Source organism: Microcaecilia unicolor, chromosome 1 (assembly GCF_901765095.1).
Source record: "Microcaecilia unicolor chromosome 1, aMicUni1.1, whole genome shotgun sequence".
Classification (NCBI taxonomy): domain Eukaryota; kingdom Metazoa; phylum Chordata; class Amphibia; order Gymnophiona; family Siphonopidae; genus Microcaecilia; species Microcaecilia unicolor.
In genome coordinates, this window is record NC_044031.1 from 284,468,100 (window position 1) to 284,489,436 (window position 21,337).

The window sequence follows — 21,337 nt, forward strand, 5'->3', positions numbered from 1 at the left end:
GGTCACTAACCCCCTTCCACCCCCAAAAAGTGTGTTCAAGAACATTACTTGGCAGCCTCTATGCCAGCTTCAGTTGTCATACTCAAGTCCATGATAGCAGCATGCTGGTCCCTGGATAGATGCAGTACACTTCAGACAGGTGGACCCAGGCCCATACACTCACTACCTGCTACTCTTGTGCAGGAAACTGTGAGCCCTCCAAAACCCACCAGAAACACACTGTACCCACACATAGGTGCCCCCTTCACCTGTAAGGGCTATGGTAGTGGTGTACAGTTGGGGGTAGTGGGTTTCGGGGGGGGGGGGGGGGTTGGGGGGCTCAACACACAAGGTAAGGGAGCTGTGTACCTGGGAGCATTTTATGAAGTCCACTGCAGTGCCCCCTAGGGTGCCTGACTGCTGTCCTGGCATGTCAGGGGGACCAGTCTACTAAAAATGCTGGCTCCTCTCACATCCAAATGGCTTGACTTTGGACGTTTTAGACTTGGACGTCTTTGTTTCGAAAATGGCCAAAAATCAAAGACGTCCAAATCGCAAAACATCCAAATCCAAGGACGTCCATGGTTGACCTGTCAGAGGACTTTCATACTGACTAAGACTGAAAGCAGCAGGATGCTTGAAAGCAGCCATTATAAACAGGACAGAATCAGCTCGAAACTGATCTAAAGTCGCATGCATGGTTTATTGTGGCTTTTATGGCCCAAATAAAGCTCAACATATTGCGAGCAATAACAATAATCAGACTTCTTTACTTAATACAAAGTGGTAGTTTACAGCCTCTCAGGCCCAAAATGGACATTGCCACATGTCCATTTTTGGCCAAAAAAGGCCTTTTTTGCAGGCACGCTGAAAAATGGACCTGCGCATGTCCAATACACGTGCCTACAACAGCGCAGGCCATTTTTCGGCACACCTTAGTTCAAGGACCCCTATATTAACCATTTTTCTTCTACAGACAGCACATAGAACACATTTTATTTTTGAGCTTGTTTCTTCATCACTATGAACAAAGCTCATCTTTACACTATCCCGAGTCCTGAATTGCCCCAGTTATGTCCAACAGGGATACAGAGAAGCTCCTGGTACTATGAACGTTTTCCGATATCCTATCAAGGTTTTTCAATAAATGAATGCTCACTGCGGTAAAAACAAGAATCCTTTTACTGGTCCTGGATGATGCATGGGAATTGATGTTAAGAAAATATGCATTACTCCTCAGTCGGTCAAATCTAAGATCGGTAGTAACTGAGCGGCATTACCACCTGAAAACTGCTGGGTCACTAAAAATACTATCACTATTTGATATTACCTGCAGCCTTGTACCCCCCCTCAATTAACCTTCTTGCCCTAGCATACCCCCTAAGATTCTGTTAATTACATTCAACAACTTTGGTCATCTTATCATCTTTTCTTGAATGCTTCTGTAAAAATGCATAATTATGTACCATAATTTTAAAAATTTAATTTTATATATCCATCTATATAAGTTCAAGTTACATTTATTATTTGATATACTGCTAATCAAAACAGAGAATGACCATTTTATGCAGTTTAGAAAAATTAGAGAGGGTAGGGAGGACAGAAAGTGACCCTAAGACAAGGTCACAAACAGTAGGAAAACACGAAAATGCCAAATTACAATAACAAATAAAAGATATTTTTCTATAGATAAGGGCAATTTTCAAAAGTTATTTACCCAAGTAAATGGGTTTGACAGCTAAAAGTACACATTAATAGTTCATTGAGTTTCTGTGGCTTTCAGGATCTTCTGTTTTGCTTTCACTGCAGCTTTTCTTTGTTGTCACCCTGAGATTTGTCTAATCTGCCTAACTGGCCCTAACTACTTGGCAACTTTCTTGGCAGTTTTAATGTCATTCCCTCTGAGCAGCACAGGAGTCCCCCACCTGTGTTCTTGCTGATGTGGGTAGTGCATCAATATCATGTTTTCAATTGTGGGGAATGCCTCAAGGAGTTGTTAGCTGGATGCGAACATGTAGTAGAAAAGCAGTGGGCAAAACTGAAAGGAGATATTTTTAGGGCAACAGATAAAAGCAAGAGGAAAAGAAGACTGCTTTGGTTCTCAAAGCTGTTACTCTTCATAAATTGGAAGAGAGACACCAAAACCTGAAAAAGCTTAAAATAGTCAGGAAAGCAAAAATGCACATGTAAGAAAAAAAATATTCAATATTAAATAGCAACAAGACATTTCTTAGATAAGTTAGTGACAGGAAGAAGTGTAAAGGTGGAATTGTGAGTCTCAAGAGTGAATGGGAGCAATGTGTTGAAGATGATAAAGATAAAGTGCAATTGCTTAATAAATATTTCTGTTCTATGTTCACAGATGAAGGGCTGAGAGTAGGACTGCAGAAGACAACACTAATAGGAATGAAAGTGTGGTAGACCTTGAATAATTTTCAGAAGACTGTTCATGAAAAGCTAACTAAACTAAGAAGGAGACAAAGTGATGGAGCCAGATGGTTTACATCCGAGGGTACTAAAGGAACTCAGGGAAGATCTAATTGCTCCTCTGTCTGACTTTCAATGCTTCCTTAGAGTCTGAAGTAGTCCTGAAGGACTGAAGGGCAGATGTTCCTCTCCATAAAAGCAGAATAAGGAGGAACTATAGACTGGTTAATCTGACTTCTATGGATTGATGGAAATGCTTCTAAGAGGATAGTGCAGTTTCTGGAATCTCATGGATTTCAGAACCTGAGGCAGCATGGTTTCACTAGAGGCAGGTCTTGTCTGATGAATCGGATTAATTTATTTGACTGGGTGGCGAAACAGTTGGATTGAGGTGGAGTGCTAGATGTAGTGTAGAGAATGACATGGGGACGTGGAACTGCAGTAACAGCAGGAATGGGGACGGGGACAGATCCCATGGGGATGGGGTCAGACTTTGTCCCCGTGTCATTTTATACTTTGAAGCATGTTAATGAACTGGACTGTTATTTATGTTTAAGTGATGACTACAAAAATATTTTGATTTTTTGGAAAAACAAGCAAACATACTGGCCACAACTACCAAACTTGCATGGGGGATCCTGTACATCCTGCTACCAGCACGTCTTCTAAGAAGACAACTTCTATTCCAGGAAGGACTGTGGAAGACAGGAGAGCTAGACTGAACCCTGAGATTGCTGATAACTTCTTATTTATCCACAGATTTAAAAAAACATAACAGTGCTTCATAGGGCATATTTTTTCCCCTCTAGGGCATATAGAATGGGTTGTATTTTATACCCCTGGACATTTTAACAGTGTGAATTAGGATTCCTTGGTGTAGTAGAAATCACCTATTGTTGGGGTTGGAAGGGTAGAGGGTGGTGGTGGGAAGGAGGCTTATTATAGCTGCTCATTGTTATTATTGTTCTCTTTGTAATTTATACACAACAGTTGCACAGCATATTGTTCCTTTTTATACTTTAATAAAAATATTTAAATATAAAATCATAAGTGTTCAAGGCTTCTGCAGATGAGGATAGAGCCCATGGGGACGGGGCAGGGACAGAACCTGCAGGGACGGGGTGGGGACGGAGACAGAACCCATGGGGATGGGGCGGGGAAAGGGGAAAACTTTGTCGTGTCATTTTCTAATGTGGTGTACTTGGATTTTAGCAAAGCCTTTGACACAGTTCCACAATAGTAACTGATGAATATAATGAGGGTCCTTGGTATGAGCCCTAAAGTAACTGACTGGGTTAGAGACTGCTTAAGTGGAAGGCAACAGAGAGTAATGGTAAACAAAGTTCACTACCAGGAAAAGGATTTTACCAATGCTGTGCTTCTGGAATCAATCCTTAGGCTGATACAGACGTTCAAATATTTGAAAGGTATTAATACGCAAACGAACTTTTTCCGGAGATGGGAAGATGGTAGAACGAGAGGACATGAAATGAGATTGAAGGGGGGCAGACTCAAGAAAAATGTCAGGAAGTATTTTTTCACGGAGAGAGTAGTGGATGCTTGGAATGCCCTCCCGCGGGAGGTGGTGGAAATGAAAACGGTAACGGAATTCAAACATGCGTAGGATAAGCATAAAGGAATCCTGTGCCGAAGGAATGGATCCTCAGGAGCTTAGTCAAGATCGGGAGGCGGGGCTGGTGGTTGGGAGGCGGGGATAGTGCTGGGCAGACTTATACGGTCTGTGCCAGAGCCGGTGGTTGGGAGGCAGGGCTGGTGGTTGGGAGGTGAGGATAGTGCTGGGCAGACTTATACGGTCTGTGCCCTGAAGAACACAGGTACAAATCAAAGTAGGGTATACACAAAAAGCAGCAAATATGAGTTATCTTGTTGGGCAGACTGGATGGACCGTGCAGGTCTTTTTCTGCTGTCATCTACTATGTTACTATGTTACTATGGCTATTTCTATCATTTTTGTAAATGTCAAAATAACACACAAAGAGGGGCATAATCGAAAGGGGCGCCCAAGTTTTACTGAGGACGTCCTCGCAGGACGTCCCGGTGAAGGGGCGGGGAAACCCGTATTATAGAAACAAGATGGACATCCATCTTTCTTTTCGATAATACGGTCGGGGACGCCCAAATCTGGAAATTTAGGTCATCCTTAGAGATGGTTGTCCTTAGACTTGGTCGTTTCTGATTTTTGGCGATAATGGAAACTGAGGACGCCCATCTCAGAAACGACCAAATCAAAGCCCTTTGGTCGTGGGAGGGGCCAGCATTCGTAGTGCACTGGTCCCCCTCATATGCCAGGACACCAACCAGGCACCCTAGGGGGCACTGTAGTGGACTTCAGAAATTGCTCCCAGGTGCATAGCTCCCTTACCCTGTGTGCTGAGCCCCCCCAAAACCCACTACCCACAACTGTACACCACTACCATAGCCCTTTTGGGAAGGGGGGGACACCTAGATGTGGATACAGTGGGTTTCTGGTGGGTTTTAGAGGGTTCACATTTACAACCACAAGTGTAACAGGTAGGGGGGGATGGGCCTGGGTCCGCCTGTCTGAAGTGCACTGCACCCACTAAAACTGCTGTAATGAACCTGAGTATGACATTTGAAGCTGGCAAAAAATATTAAAAAAAAATTTTTTTGAGGGTGGGAGGGGGTTAGTAACCACTGGGAGAGTCAGGGGAGGTCATTCCCGATTCCCTCCAGTGGTCATCTGGTCAGTACGGGCACCTTTTCGTGACTTGGTCATAAAGAAAAAAAGGACCTAGTAAAATCGTCCAACTGCTCGTCAGAGATGCCCTTTTTTCGATTATGGGTCGAGGACGCCCATGTGTTAGGCACGCTCAAGACCCGCCTTCGCTACGCCTCCGATATGCCCCTGGGAACTTTGGTCATTCCCATGACGGAAAGCAGTTGGAGACGCCCAAAATCGGCTTTCGATTATGCCGATTTTGGCAATCCTGGGAGAAGAACGCCCATCTCCCGATTTGTGTCGAAAGATGAGCGTCCTTCTCTTTCGAAAATAAGCCTGATAGTGAGCCTTTAGTCGGTATAAGTTGAACACCTAAAAAATGGAAAAAATGGGGGAAAAGACCTCAGAAAGCTGTGGACTCCAGCTGGAAGGCTGGAACAAAGTCTGAATCTTACTAATCACAGTTCTTCTCTTTAATCATTGGTCATAAAAAAAACCCAATCCAACCTTGGTGTGTATTTGTGATTTTTTAATTTTTCTTATTACATTTGTGCAAAAACCTTTTGTAAAACAAACGCTCTCCACCACAGTGCTGCAATAGTTACTCATAAATTGAACTTAGCTTGACTTGGTTGTATTCGACTATCCCAAGCAGGCATCCAGACCCGACGGACCCATTTCACCATAAGGCTTCTTCAGGGGATAACGGGTTGTGGGTTATGGTCGGTCAAGACTTAGCAGTTCAGCTGAAGTAGTACTATGGACCTTGTATATTGCGCCATTTTTGTAAGCAATATTATGGAACAGCTGTCTGGTAAGGCTTGTCTCTTTGTGGATGATACCAAACTCTATAAGAGCATAGACACTCCAATGATATTGGCTGAATGAGGAGGATTCAAGCAAAGCTTAAAGAATGGTCTGGAATTTGGCAAATATGATATAATGCTAAAAAATGCAGGGTCATGCATCTGACCTGCAAAAGCACGAGGGAGCAGTAGAGTATAGGGGGTGAAGAACCTCTGTGCACAAATGTACAACAGAATCTGGGGGTGATCTAATCTGATGATCTGAAGGTGGCCAAAAAGTTAGAAAAGGTGAAGGAGAAAGCTAGAAGGATGTTTAGGTGCATAACGAGAGGACTGGCCAGCAGGAAAAAAAGAGCTGACAGTGACTCTGTATAAAGGATTATAAATTTGATATACTGCCTTTCTGTGATGCAAAGTGGTTTACTTACATTATGCAGGTACTTTCTCTGTCCCTAGTGAGCTTACAATATAAGGGCCTGTTTTACCAAAACACGCTAGTGATTCCCAGCATGGCAATGCCGACTAAGCTCATTCACTTTGAATGGGCTTCACTGGCATTGCCACGTGGGAATCACTAGCGTGGTTTTGTAAAAGAGGCAGTAAGTTTTGTACCTGAGGCAATGGAGAGTTAAGTGACTCTCCCAGGGTCACAAGGAACTACAGTGAGAATCAAGACCAGTTCCCCAGGTTCTCAGCCTACTGTATTAACTATTAAGCTACTCTGAAGAAGCCCAATTTAGAGTACTGTGCACAGTTCTGGAGACCACACTTAAGATATAAACAGGATGAAGTCAGTCAAGAGGACAGCTACTAAAATGGTCAATGATCATCATAAAGCACATAGGGACAAACTTAAAGACTTCAATATATATACTTTGGAAGAAAGGCAGGAGAGAGGAACTAAAAGCAAACTATGGAAGAAGGGGGCATAAGATGAAGATGAAAAGGGGTAGACAGGAGTAATCTCAGGAAATACTTTACGGAAAGTGTGATGGATGAGTGGAATGGCCTCCTGTTGATGGCAGTAGAGGTGAATTCTGGAAAGCATGGGACAAACACATAGGATATTTTAGGGTGAGGAAGAAATAGTAGATAGATGAATGGGCCATATGGCCTTTAATTGATGTCATATTGTATGTTTCTGTGTTAGGGCAGGTGGGTTCTGGAGAACTCCCTGGGGACCAGCTTGCCTTTCACAACTGAAAACATGATATAGATACACCACTCCCTCTAGCATCAATAGAAGTGGAGGGCTCCCATGCAGCTTAGATGCATGGAGACTGAATTCTCCTTCCATGCTGAATGATGGTTTCTCCAGTGCAGGGCTAAGAAACGCTAAGAGGATAACACAAGCAGGCTGTACTGCCACTACTCCTTCTGCAAATGAATAGTTTCAATGTTCTGTGCTGTAACTGTGCCGCACCATTAATGGCCTTTTGCCCTTCAGAAAAGCACTGAAGACCCATCTCTTCAAGATAGCCTACCCGAACGATTCAACCTAACCAAAACTGGCCCTCATGATTCATATTGACAATAGTTACATTGACCTTGTTTCCCATTATCCTTTTGCTACCCCTTATCCGCTCCTTTCCACCTTTCCACGCCTACCTCCCAACGCTCTTTTCCTTCTACTCCCAATTCCTCCTATGTTTAACTTACTTATCCGTTAACCCCATTAATTTTTCACTACAAACTGTATATTTTTCTCACAACTTTGTAATTCTTTATATTGTTACTATGTAAGCCGCATTGAGCCTGCCATGTGTGGGAAAGCACAGGGTACAAATGTAATAAATAAATAAATACATAACTCCAACATACTTTAAAAGCTTTATAGTCTCTTTAAAAAAAATCATCAATAGGGAGGCTTATATTGTTGCAGCAATTCATATGTGCATCTTTGTATGATTTTTCTGTGACTTTGACAAGTGGCTTCACATCTTATAAAGAATCCATTTTTGCACAGAGTTCTGGCTACAAGACCTTGCACTGGGGAGATCAGGTTAACAGAATGAGTGCGTACTTTGACTGCCTTTTATCTGTTAAGCTATCCACTTACACATGCAGGGGAACTTGAATTCCTAATTACAACATAACCAATGTGAGACTGGAATAGACCAAGTGCACAATAATAATTCCAAGCAAACTATCTCTTAGGTTATTCTTATGTTTCAACGCAGCTTAATGTGTCAGTGTAGAAAGCCAGCTTCCTAATAGTGGCACTGTTCATAAAAGACAATAGCAGATTATGAGGGTTCAAATGTACTGCCATCAATAGCCAGATGTTCACTTGGCTGCATTTTCCATAATATCCTTAACACAGAAGCAGCACTGCAATATCTGCAAATTGAGGTCAGATTACTAGTATCAGCACCTGGGTCCTTAAGAAGGTGACATCTTTAGTAGATTCTGTTGCCTTAAAAATACAAACAGAGCTGGTTAACTGTCTGGTTCCTGATAGTAGATTAATCTATCGAGGGCATCTTGAGATGATGGATTAATTCACTAACTTGAACTTGAGTTGCTGCATTTGGAACATTAGTTCACTCAGCCTGGAGCTGCCTCTTTCTTTACTTCATTTACTTTAGCTCTTGGAACCACTAACCAAAAAGTAACTTGAGTTCTCAGCTTTGAAAACCTACTTTTCTTAGAAATATGTATAAAACTTTATAAACGTCCAGTTTATATGTTTATGGATATATGGCACCCACACCAATGAATATGGACCTGTGGATGATTTAAAGCTTTGTCAATACTCGATACTCAAAATTTAAATCGATTGTTCGAGGCTATTCACTGATATTACTTAACTGGATAATGCCACACAATATCAGCACTAACCATCATAGCCGGTGATTTTGTGGGTGGTCCGGGAGCAGATATTCAGCACTTAACTGCATAAGTTAACCAGACAAATAGGACCCCATAAAACATAGACCTAGCTTTGCCTGATTTAATATGCAGCTAAGTGCTGAATATTGCACTTAACCGCATAAGTGATAGCCTGCATAAGTGATAGCCGGTCTTAACTGCATAAGTGATAGCCAGACTTGCAACGCTGGTGCCTGCACATGGTTCAGCAATTCAGTATCTGTTCACAACGCTGGCAGTATTTAGTCCTCAAGGACTGGGAGCTGAAAACCCCAAACTAAAGCATTCTGGGGCCCTTTTTTTCTAAGCCGCGTAAGCACCTACGCACACCCAACGCACGTCAATTTTGAATTACCACCCAGCTACCATGTGACCCTTGTGGTAATTTCATTTTTGACACGCATCCGCTACGCATACCAGAAAATATTTTATTTTCTGGCGCACGGGCGGTAATCGGGCAGTAATTTGCATTTTACGCATGTAGACCATTACCGCCCAGTTACCGCATGAGCCTAGGTCAATGGCTGGCAGTACGGTCTCAGACCCAAAATGGACATGCAGCAATTTTCATTTTGCTGCACGTCCATTTTCGGCAAAAATATAAAAAAGGCATTGTTTCACGTGCACTGAAAAATGATTCTGTGCGCACCCAAAACATGAGTTTACACTACCACAGGCCATTTTTAAGCACGCCTTAGTAAAAAGGCCCCTCTGTCCCTTGCACCTACATCATTTTGGACTTAGTGAAGACAACCTTAGCTTTATTCCCACTCACATACAGTAACATTCTGAAAGTTGCAGTCCAACCTTTTCTATTAAAAGTACAAGACAGGAAATCTTAACTTATGGAAAGAATAAGAAGGAAAGCCACAGGGCTGGTGTTAGATATCTCAGAGTTGAGGGTAGAAATTTGGGATGGGGCCCAAATGCTATCTGGCAGGATGCACTTTCTTCAAATACTGGCAGTTTTGGCACCCCTTGTGGCAGGGGGACCCAGGGTTATTGTCCAGCTTCACTCCCAATAATACTGGCTCTAAGAAGAAGACTTGGTTTCAATGAATCTAGACTAGTATAACCATCCCAAATGATCTGTAGGTCAGATTATTATATACTGCATATCAGGTGTATGGAGACACAGCAAAAGCAATATCCTAGCCCCTTTTCATGAGTAAGACACATTTCACCAATGGAAATATGAGTGGCAGGGGGAGGAGGGCTTGAATTTCACCCAACCTGCATATAGGCGATTGCACATTGTTCAAAAATGAGCATAGCTTTATCTGCAGACTGTGAAGGCGTTCCTGAGGGTGGAGAGAAGAGCAACACGCATAGATTGGATTATTCTTATGGATAAACTACCCACAAAGAAAGCAGGTATAAATCTGAAGGTAATTTTTCATTAACCCATTAGTGCCCAATGTTCCCATATTTGTTCCCACATATGGGAACATTGGGCACTAATGGGTTAAACAGTAATCATAGTGCCTTGATTATTGATGCAAAAGCTCTAAGGGGTAAAGCACTTTTGATTACTGTCCCATCTTTGGGCAGTCTCTACTTTTTGGAGTTCATAGTCTGGTCAGATGTCAGTATAATATTCACCCAAGCTGTGCATATAACCCAAATAACATCTATATAGCAGTTTCTAGGCATCAACAGTCCATTACCTACAGTTAGCGCAAATAAACAGATAGACTGAACCAGTAAATAAGACACGTTAATGACTCGCAGACTAAGACATGCATAGTTGCATCACAACGGCACAGGACAAGGGGAACAAATAACTAAGACTGCATCTGCATCTATATTTCTTTGTCTGGGGTAACAGACACCATTTGCAGCTTCTTTCAAATGTCAAATGTGACCCTTGCCTTCCTTCACAGCAATCAACCTCCAATTGTTTCAGTTCTGTAGTTCTGTGCTCTGAGCTATCGGTGACTTCACAATACGTCCTAAAAAACAACTGCCAGGGAGCATCTGTAATAGGCTAAAATCTCTGGGCTTTTGACGAGGTTGCCAGCAAGAGAGAATTTATCTTAGTGAGTACAAGAGACAGCATGGTATTGATGGGAGTGTTAAAAAGGTACTATGTGGAGGGGCATAATCGAAAGGGGCGCCCAAGTTTTCCTGAGGACGTCCTCGCAGGACGTCCTGGCGAAAAGGTGGGGAAACCTGTATTATCGAAACAAGATGGGCGTCCATCTTTCATTTCAATAATACGGTCGGGGACGCCCAAATCACAAAATTTAGGTCGACCTTAGAGATAGTCGTCCTTAGAGATGGTCGTCCCTGATTTTCTGCCATAATGCAAACCGAGGATGCCCATCTCAGAAACGACCGAATCCAAGCCATTTGGTCGTGGGAGGAGCAGCATTCATAGTGCACTAGTCCCCCTCTAATGCCAGGACACCAACCAGGCACCCTAGGGGGCACTGCAATGGACTTCACAAATTGATCACAGGTGCATAGCTCCCTTACCTTGTGTGCTGAGCCCCCCCCCAAACCCACTCCCCACAATTGTACACCACTACCATAGCCCTAAGGGGTGAAGGGGGGCACCTACATATGGGTACAGTGGGTTTCGAGTGGGTTTTGAAAGGCTCACATTTACCACCACAAGTGTAACAAGTAGGGGGGATGGGCCTGGGTCCACCTGCCTAAAGTGCACTGCACCCACCAAAACTGCTCCAGGGACCTGCATTCTGCTGTCATGGAGCTGGGTATGTCAATTCAGGCAGGCACAGAGGCTGTCAAAAAATAAAAAGTTTTTTTTAGGGTGGGAGGGGGTTGGTGACCACTGTTGGAGTAAGGGGAGGTCATCCCCGATTCCCTCCGGTGGTCATCTGGTCAATTCGGGCACATTTTTGAGGCTTGGTCGTAACAAAAAATGGACCAAGTAAAGTCGCCCAAGTGCTCGTCAGGGCTGTACTTCTTTTTTCCATTATCGGTTGAGGACGCCCATGTGTTAGGAATGTCCCAGTCCCGCCTTCGCTATGCTTCCAACATGCCCACGTGAACTTTGGTTGTCCCCGCGACGGAAAGCAGTTGAGGACGCCCAAAATCGGCTTTCGATTATGCCAATTTGAGCGACCCTGGGAGAAGGACGCCCATCTCCCAATTTGTGTCGAAAGATGGGCGCCCTTCTCTTTCGAAAATAAGCTTTCTAGAAAACCGCCAAGATAAGTATGTTTTTTGTTGTTTTGTTTTTTTGCATAAAACTGATATGGCTGCCTTTATGAAGTGGACAATTTTTCTTTCACATTATATTCTGTATCAATGGTCGAATTACTTAAGAGATTTCTATTATGTAAAGTGAATGTGGAGTTTTTTTTATGACCGATGATTATTGTCAGCCACCTATATATTGAAGGTTTTTGCCTTACGAAGTAGGTGTGACTCCTGTAGTCTACTGAGGTCTTTTTTCTCCACTATATTATATATAAGCAATTCCTCTGATATAAATGGATAATAGAATATTTTTGAAGTTGTTGATTAAATTCTACTGACTCAATGCGTGTGTAGTTTTAGGAAAGGCCCATGGCCCTCTGGGTGCAAGCTTGAGGAGCTAAAAGGCCAAAAAACAAAACACAGAGCCACTGATATAGCATGGGAGGGTTTTTTTTTTTTTAGAAAGGAGGAGCACAAGTAAATCTACATGTCGGGATTCTCTTACCTCTGTACCAAATGGTGGAATTCCCTCCCGAAATTCATCAGCACACAACTAATTTAGGCACATATCAGGCATATTCTATAAAAATGCATGTACATTTTAGGAACACCCACAACACACCCATGCCCCTGCCGTGGCCACACCCCCTTTTGAGATCCGTGCAGCCTGATTTATGTGCATCAGTTTATAGAATACGCTTAGCAAGTTATGCACGTAAATCCTAATTAGTTCCAATTAGTGCCAATAATTGCTTGTTAACATCCAATTATCGACACTGATTGGCTTGTTAACTAATTAAGTTCTGCACACAATTTGGCTACATGTGCCGATTTGCGTGCAGAAATTTAGTCGCCATTTATAGAATCCAGGGGTAAGTGCTCAACACCTCTTAGTAGAATGGCCTCACAATTAGTCTGAATGGGCCTTGCTCTATTCTAGATATTGTTGGGACAGTTAGAAGAATTTTCATCAGCACAGATAGGGCACTTAGCCACTAAACATATGAGTCACTTTGAAAATTAATCCATTACAATTTTTGTCAAAAAAACAAAAGCAACAAATTAATCTCACATAATGCATTTCAGTAAGAAATACTGGCCTGTTTCAAGTCTGCCCCTCTTCAAAAAACTTTCAAAACTTTGAGTTTTAAAAAATGCTTTAAAAAAAAAAAAGACAAAAATATCAAAATTTAATTTTCCAAGATGTCTTATAATTGTTGTAGGAGACAAATGTATGTGACCTCAGAAGCTTCACTTTTTAATTCCTTTGAGTCCACTTTTGTCCACCATAGAGGGTTATTTAAAACTGCAAATACCATATCACCTCACATCCTGACATGACTGCCTTCCTTATCCGTGAGTGATCTGGATTCCTACTCACAATACTTCTGTGCCCTCCCCATATAGCAAGAAAGCAATGAGTTAATAAACTTCGCTCCTACCCGCTCCCATTTCCGCGTCCTGGTAAGGAGGATGACCACCAGCTTTGGATGCATTTGGTACCCATCCTGGCTAAACGACAGGTTCCTGCCTTCATACGTCACATTGATCAGGTATCTGAAACAGAAGAAAGAGGAAAGAAATAAATGCATGTTAGTGAATGTATTGAGCCTTTCCGCCAAGATATTTAGAGAGTTCCATGATTTTGAAAGTGGCCAAATATTTTTAGAAAGCTTAATAGTTTGGCTGTGAGTTTGTCGACAAGGTTATGAAGATAAAGAAATATGACTTAAAACAAACACTTGCAGACCTTGCTTTACTCCCCCACCTCCAAGCTATTCTAGGATGGGAGACTTTGGAGGAGGGGGATTATTTCCTATCAGAAGGAAGTCAAACATCAAAGCCCTACTGGTAATTCCATTGGACCGAATTATTACTGCACTCAGTATAGTTGTTCCAAAAATAACATCTTTAGTGAAAATCAGCTTGCTTAGTGGTAATAATCCTGCTTATTTTCAAAGGAGAAGGGCGGCCATCTTCCGGCACAAATCGGGAGATAGCCACCCTTCTTCTAATAGCGGCCAAGCTGGTATAATTGAAAGTCAATTTTGGCCGCCCTCAACTGCTTTCCGTCGCAGTGCTGACCAAAGTTCAAGGGGGCATGTTGGCAGTGTACTGAAGGCGGGACGGGAGCTTGGTTAACAGATGGCTGGCCTCGGCCGATAATGGAAAAAAGAAGGCCGGCCCTGACGAGCATTTGGCCAACTTTACTTGGTCCATTTATTTTCAGGATCAAGCCTCAAAAAGGTGCCCAAACTGACCAGATAACCACCGGATGGAATCGGGGATCACCTCCCCGTACTCCCCCAGTGGTCACCAACCCCCTCCCACCCTAAAAAAAAATTTTAAAACATTTTTTTACCAGCCTCTAAGCCAGCCTGAAATGTCATACCCAGCTCCATGACAGCAGTATGCAGGTCCCTGGAGCAGTTTTATTGGGTGCAGTGCACTTCAGGTAGGCGGACCCAGGCCCATCCCCCCTACCTGTTACACTTGTGGTGGTAAATGGGATCCCTCCAAGACCCACCCAAAACCCACTGTACCCACATGTAGGTGCCCCCCTTCACCCATAAGGGCTATGGTAGTGGCATACAGTTGTGGGGAGTGGGTTTTGGGGGGATTTGGGGGGCTCAGCAACCAAGGGAAGGGAGCTATGTACCTGGGAGCAATTAATGAAGTCCACTGCAGTGCCCCCTAGGATGCCCGGTTGGTGTCCTGGCATGTGAGGGGGACTAGTACACTACAAATGCTGGCTCCTCCCATGACCAAATGGCTTGGATTTGCCGGGTTTGAGATGGCCGGCCTCGGTTTCCATTATCGGCGAAAACCAATGCTGGCCATCTCTAAGGGCTGGCCATCTCTGGGGTCGACCCAAATGTTGAGATTTGGCCGGCCCCGACCGTATTATCGAAACGAAAGATGGCCGCCCATCTTGTTTCGATAATACGGTCGGGACACCTCTTTACGGCGCCGGCCTTAGAGATGGCCGCCCATAGAGATGGCCACCCCCGTTCGATTATGGCCCTCAATGTCACCTAAACTACTACTGTTGGGAGAAGACTCCACTGAGGCCATTATTCAAAGGATTCCTTCAGGTAACTATAGGAATTACCCTGGCAAATTGTTCACTTGAAAATAGCATCCAGCTGACTGGTTAAATTTTGTCTGGCCAGCACATTGGTCAGACAAATTTAGCCACTGTCAAAAGAAGCAGAAGTCAAGGCGTTCTGGAGGTACCACCCAAGTAAACATAATCAGCCAATTCTGGATGTAGGCAATGCATTCCTAAAATTAACCGAATATCTTCAACTGGTTAACTCTCTCTGGCTATATTCAGCGGTGCTGGAACACTGCTGAATATCTGACAAAGAAAAGCAAAAGATTTTTATCCAGTTAAATTTGGTGTTCACCTGGTCCTAAATATCAATTTTGATTTCTCATCTACTGCTCTTCCCTGGGGGATTTTCAGTTTTCAACTCTTTCATGGAGAAATCCATAATGGAGACACATCTGTCAGGATTTCTTAAATCACTGAATGTAATTTTTCAAGATCTTAGGGATAGCTGATGGGAACCTCCTGTGTGTCTGTATGGACAGTTCCCTTCTTTCATCTTTTCATCACTCCTTCCACAAGACCCAGTGGTGTGCTAGAGCAGGCTCTCACAGGCTCGCAAGAGCCGGTTGTTAAATTTTTAAGAATTTTGGGAGCCGGTTGTTAAAGTAGGGCCCTCCATGGCTACTTTAACAACTGGCTCCCAAAATGTGGGCTTGGGCCCCCTGCTGAGTTATCTTTTACTTTGCTGGTGGGGGTGCTGAGCCCTGCCAGCCAAGTAAATAGACTACTGCTGCTCCCCGCTCCTTGTTTCCAGCTCTGGGCAGCAGGCTGGGACTTCTCGAGCATGTGAGAGAAGTTCCAGCATGCTGCTCAGAGCAAGACGTTGGGAGTGGTGGCAGTCCATTTATTGGCTGCCAGCAAAGGTATGCCTAGCGTGCCCGAATGAAGGGAGGGAGGAGAGAGAGGCAAGTGTTGCCTCCCCCACTCCCCAGCCACCCCTGGCCCTTCCAACTGCAGAGCTGGCTACATCCGGAGAAAGAGCCTGTTGTTAAAAATTTACCAGCACACCCCTGACAAGACCCCAATACCAGAAGATTCTCGCTCATGTGATGTTTCCTTGGCACAGTCCTACAGGCAAGAATCTGCTCCTTCCAACTGCACTAGGTGGCCACAATGAACTTATGACACAGGTTAGTCAGTCTCTCTTCCCCCATCACCACTTGCTATGAAGCTGGCCTGGTTGCTGCTATAGATTCTAGAAAAACCTGTAGGAAACTTGTAGTGAACCTTTCTGTTAACGATAAGGAAAGGGGGATCTCTCCTTGCTACTTTTCTGGAGCTAAAAATTTCTGTCCCCTATTTACTAAACTGCATTAGGTGTTCACTGTAGCTTTTAACTTGGACAGTTAACATAGAGCTTAAAATACAGCACACTGCATTGGCTGTTTAACATGCTATTAGGTTAACATGGCATTAATTGCCATGTTAAACACCCAAGGTGGTATTTCATTTTAGGGTACGCCTGGCAGTTATGTGGGTGTTGTTAACATGTGTTAACTAATAATGGGACAGAACATAGTAACATAGTAGATGACGGCAGAAAAAGACCTGCACGGTCCATCCAGTCTGCCCAACAAGATAAACTCATATGTGCTACTTTTTGTGTATATCTTACCTTGATTTGTACCTGTCCTTTTCAGGGCAAAGACCGTATAAGTCTGCCCAGCACTATCCCCACCTCCCAACCACCAGCCCCGCCTCCCACCACAGGTTCTGGCACAGACCGTATAAGTCTGCCCAGCACTATCCCCGCCTCCCAACCACCAGTCCCGCCTCCCGACACCGACTCTGTCACCCAATCTCGGCTAAGAACAGGTAACTACTCATCCAGAAGTGGTGTTAACTGCATTCTGCATTAGCAGCCATGATGTTAATGGATTATAGGGATCATTGCATTGTGTTGACGGAATGTTTGCCTTCCCCAAGTTCCAGGAGCACACTTTACAATTACTATACAATTACAATTGCAGCTACTGTGCTTTTACTAAGGCTTTGGTACCACGTCTCAAAGAGAGAGTATGCTGATACTTTTTCTTTAAGAACTGCTCAAGAAAATAGTGTTTATTAATTTCTTTTAAAAAAGATTTATAGTCCACCATTTCTCAAAAATTCAAGGCAGCATACCAGTTTAAATAAATCAAAACATTCTTAACTAAAAAGAAAAAAAATAAAACATATACAATAAAAAGAAACATGAGATAAATTATGAAAAAGTAACTGCGGAGATTAGCACAGGCTTTTTCAATGGGTTCATTTTCTGACCAAACACGTGTAGTCTTCAAAATGCAAAACTATACATGTTATTGTATCTCTTTATTCCAGGGTGAGGGGAGACTGACACTGTTCTGGAACTCTAATCACCTATCAAAAGTGATTAAAATAGACAGAAGCTAGAAGACAGTGGGCTCCTGACTGCTCTGGGCCCTCAGGAAATTTACTGTTCTTCCAATGGTCAGTCCACCTCTGCCCTGACCTTATTCTGCCCCTGGAAATGCCTTGCAAAAATGTAGATAAGAGTATTCATGTTTAGGAAAAATGTGCACGCTTTTACCCACATACAGGGTGGGCAATTTTCAAAAATCCCTTTTACCCAACTGCTCCTCCCAACTTGCAGGATGTATCTTGTAATAGAATCGCAAGGGCCTAACTCTTAATTAGAATGTTATCTCTTGGGGGCAGTGTCTCCAAAATGGATTACATTTTACATCTCATGAACCTCATTTCTCAGTGAAGATATTTTGAGTATGATTTCAGTCTCTCAAATTCACTGCCAGAGCTTGTTGTAGTACTTGCATTGTGCCAGAGAGCTTAGTATGGGAGTTTATTGGATATAATATACACAGGTAATACATTACAATGGGCTTGGAAGTTTTTTTTATTTAAGCAACTAGAAAACTATTATATAGCTGTACAATTCTGCCAGTTTCTTGGTTTCTGACTATGCCTTGGAATATACTGTCAGGCTTATTTTCGAAAGAGAAGGGTGCCCATCTTTCAAAACAAATAGGGAGATGGGCGTCCTTCTCCCAGGATCGCCCAAATTGGCATGATCGAAAGCCGATTTTGGGCGTCCTCAACTACTTTCCGTCGCGGGTACGACCAAAGTTCACGGTGGCGTGTCAGAAGCATAGTGAAGGCGGGACTGGGGCGTGCTTAACACATGGGCGTCCTCAGCCGATAATGGAAAAAAGAAGGGCGTCCCTCACGAACACTTGGCCGACTTTACTTGGTCCTTATTTTTTTACAACCAAGCCACAAAAATGTGCTCTATCCCCCTCATACCCTAAAAATATAGTTTTAAATATTTTTTCAGCCTCTATGCCACAGTCAAATATCATACCCAGCTCCATGACAGCAGTATGCAGGTCCCTGGAGCAGTTTTAGTGGGTACTGCAGTGCACTTCAGGCAAGCGGACCCAGGCCCATCCCCCCCTAGCTGTTATACTTGTGGTGGTAAATGTGAGCCCTCCAAAACCCATCATAAACTTACTGTACCCACATCTAGGTGCCCCCCTTCATCCCTAAGGGCTATGGTAGTGGTGTACAGTTGGGGGGAGTGGGTTTTGGGGGGCTCAGCACACAAGTTAAGGGAACTATGCACCTGGGAGCTTTTTCTGAAGTCTACTGCAGTGCCCCCTAGGGTGCCTGGTTGGTGTCCTGGCATGTCAGGGGGACCAGTGCACTACGAATGCTGGCTCCTCCCACGACCAAATGGCTTGGATTTGGTTGTTTCTGAGATGGGCATCCTCGGTTTTCATTATCACCGAAAATCGGGGATGACCATCTCTAAGGTCGACCTAAATGTTGAGATTTGGGCGCCCCCGACCATATTATTGAAATGAAAGATGGCCACCCATCTTGTTTCGATAATACGGGTTTCCCCGCCTCTGCGAGGACGTCCTCAGGAAAACATGGGCGCCCCGTTCGATTATGCCCCTCCACGTAAAATCACTTAAGTATCAGCCACTGTTAATTCAGTAGCAACGGATGCCTGCTTGAATTCACAGTACTGCTACCAAATCAATGTGACAGTACTTCTGATATGACCTCAATAGTAGACAGAGAGAACACACTTGACATCCGAACAGTCCAGCCTTTTCTGGGAAAGGGGAGAAGCTGAGGGACATAGCATAATCAGTGGGAGGAACTGGTGGCAGCAAGAAACTCCCCCAGACTATAAAATAGCAAACTCAATATTGAAACCCTTCCCTCTGATATTCAAAAGCATTTAACTGGCTAGGATGGGCACCTGGCTGGTTAAATGCCTTAAAACTGGCTATCCGGCGATATTCAACAGGGAATATCCGGCTGTCTCCCACTGAATATCACTGGTTAGCAGCTAGCCAGTTATATCGGGTGATATAACCTGCTATCTGCCGATTTTCAGACTCACTTTAGCAGCTATATTTGGCTGCATGAATACATGGGATATCTTTGGCCAGTCTGAATATAACCAGCTAAGTCCAAATACCGACTTCGGCCAAAAATAAACCGGATATTCAATGCTGGTCACCAGAAACAGCCCGGCATTGAATATCTGGGTTCTGCGCTGAAGCACAGCTAAATCCCATGATCTAAATATCAGCCCCTTTGTCTTAGGGTTTTTTGTTTTTTTTTTTTGCTCCTCCCTGACCATCTTATTCTTATTTATTTATTTGGATTTAACTCGCACCCTTTTCAGGTGAGTTACATTCAGGTACACTACCGGGTATTTCTCTGTCCCTGGAGGGCTCACAATCTGAGGCAATGAAGAGTTAAATGACTTCCCAAGATCACAAGGAGCAGCAGTGAGATTTGAGCCAGGCTTATTACTTTTATTAGGGGACAGTCTCCCAGCCAAAGGCTTAGCTATATAGGTCCCAGAAGCAGGAGCCTACACGCTATACCACCCAGGTTAGTATACTGATAGATATAAGATTAAACTACACAGGAGTCAAAACCACATAGGTGCTGCCTTGTTGGGTGCTAGAGTATTTGGGGACACTTCTACATCCCTGTTTGCACTTAGGATAAAGAAAGACTGGGATATATTTGTGCATGTCAGCAAAGGACCCTGACCATACTAGAGGGCAACCAAATTTCAGTTTCGATTTCAGATTCAGCACCACAAACAGCCTGAAATCTGGGTTCGGGTTTTGGTAGAAAATGCCAGTGCATTTTTGGCTGAAACCAAAACTTCCCCCTCACAATTCCCTCGATCACTCTCCACTCCCATCATCCTGTCTGACCATTTGTAAGCTCTCCCTGAGGCCTACCATAAGAAGATCTGGTGGTCTAGTAGCCTCTTCGGGGGCAGGACTGAACCCCACTCATTCCTGCTGCTCAGTAGAAATGACTGCTGAGACTGTTGCGAGAGGTCCCAGTAGCTGTTTTGAGATTTGAACTAGCATGGGCAGGAGACTCACTGGTTCCAATCTCACAATGTCTGTCGGGACCTCCAGTAGCAGTATTGCGAGACTACTGCTGGAAGTCCCGGAAGCCATTTTGACTGGAACCAGCCATGCATAGGAATGAGTGGGGATGCTCCTGCTCTGACTAACCACCATGACAAGGTAGGCCCAGGTGGAGGCTTTTTTGATTGGGTGGGGGAAAGGAGTGTGGGCTGTTGGGGGGCAGTTTTGTTTTCGGTTTCTGCCAAAACTGAGCAGCCAATTTCAGATGCAGATTCAGTTAAGGCAGAAACCATAGATCTTTGTTTCGGTCAAGCTCTACCATTTACCCTATGGTTCAGGAGTAATCACAAGATGAAAGATACTACCATCATTTACATCTGCAGGATTCCAGTGGATCACAAACCAAGAAACAACATCTGAGCTCGGAGTCCATGAGTCTCAAAACTACTATCTTTTCAACTGTAGGTGGAATCCTAAAAGTTACTATCATCCTGTCTGTCCCTAGCAGCAGGAAAAAAAGATAAAGAGAACTGAGTTAAATGCCTATTACACCCTGTGGTGGAAATCAATTGATAAAGAGATTGAGCACTTGTTGATAAAGGAGTGAAGCATCTTGGAGACTTTGTAAATGCTTGTTTGTTATGGTTACCTTACTGTCTCTTGCTTCTGCTGGTTTGGAGAATACTATATAGAATTAGCTGAGTTACTGACTGAGTGGATTATCTTAAAAAAAACTGAGTTCTGCTTATTTGGCCTCCTGGTGTAAACCTATCTCAGCCCTAGTCCCAACAACAAAGACATTTTGTATATATTGGGTTTCCAGCAGTCTGGGTATGCAGTAGGCGACTGAATAGGCAATACCTAAATCCAGGGTTAC

The 21,337-nt window shown here is 43.7% G+C and overlaps 1 protein-coding gene across 1 annotated transcript in view; it reads right to left on the minus strand.

The window, feature by feature from the left end:
- The window catches only part of GRIN2B (glutamate ionotropic receptor NMDA type subunit 2B), an 854,212-nt gene that overhangs the window by 320,079 nt on the left and 512,796 nt on the right, over nucleotides 1–21,337 (minus strand). Inside the window, exon 3 of the mRNA XM_030207195.1 lies at nucleotides 13,395–13,509. Within this exon, the coding sequence (XP_030063055.1) occupies nucleotides 13,395–13,509 (115 nt within the window). The remainder of the gene's footprint in view (nucleotides 1–13,394; nucleotides 13,510–21,337) is intronic.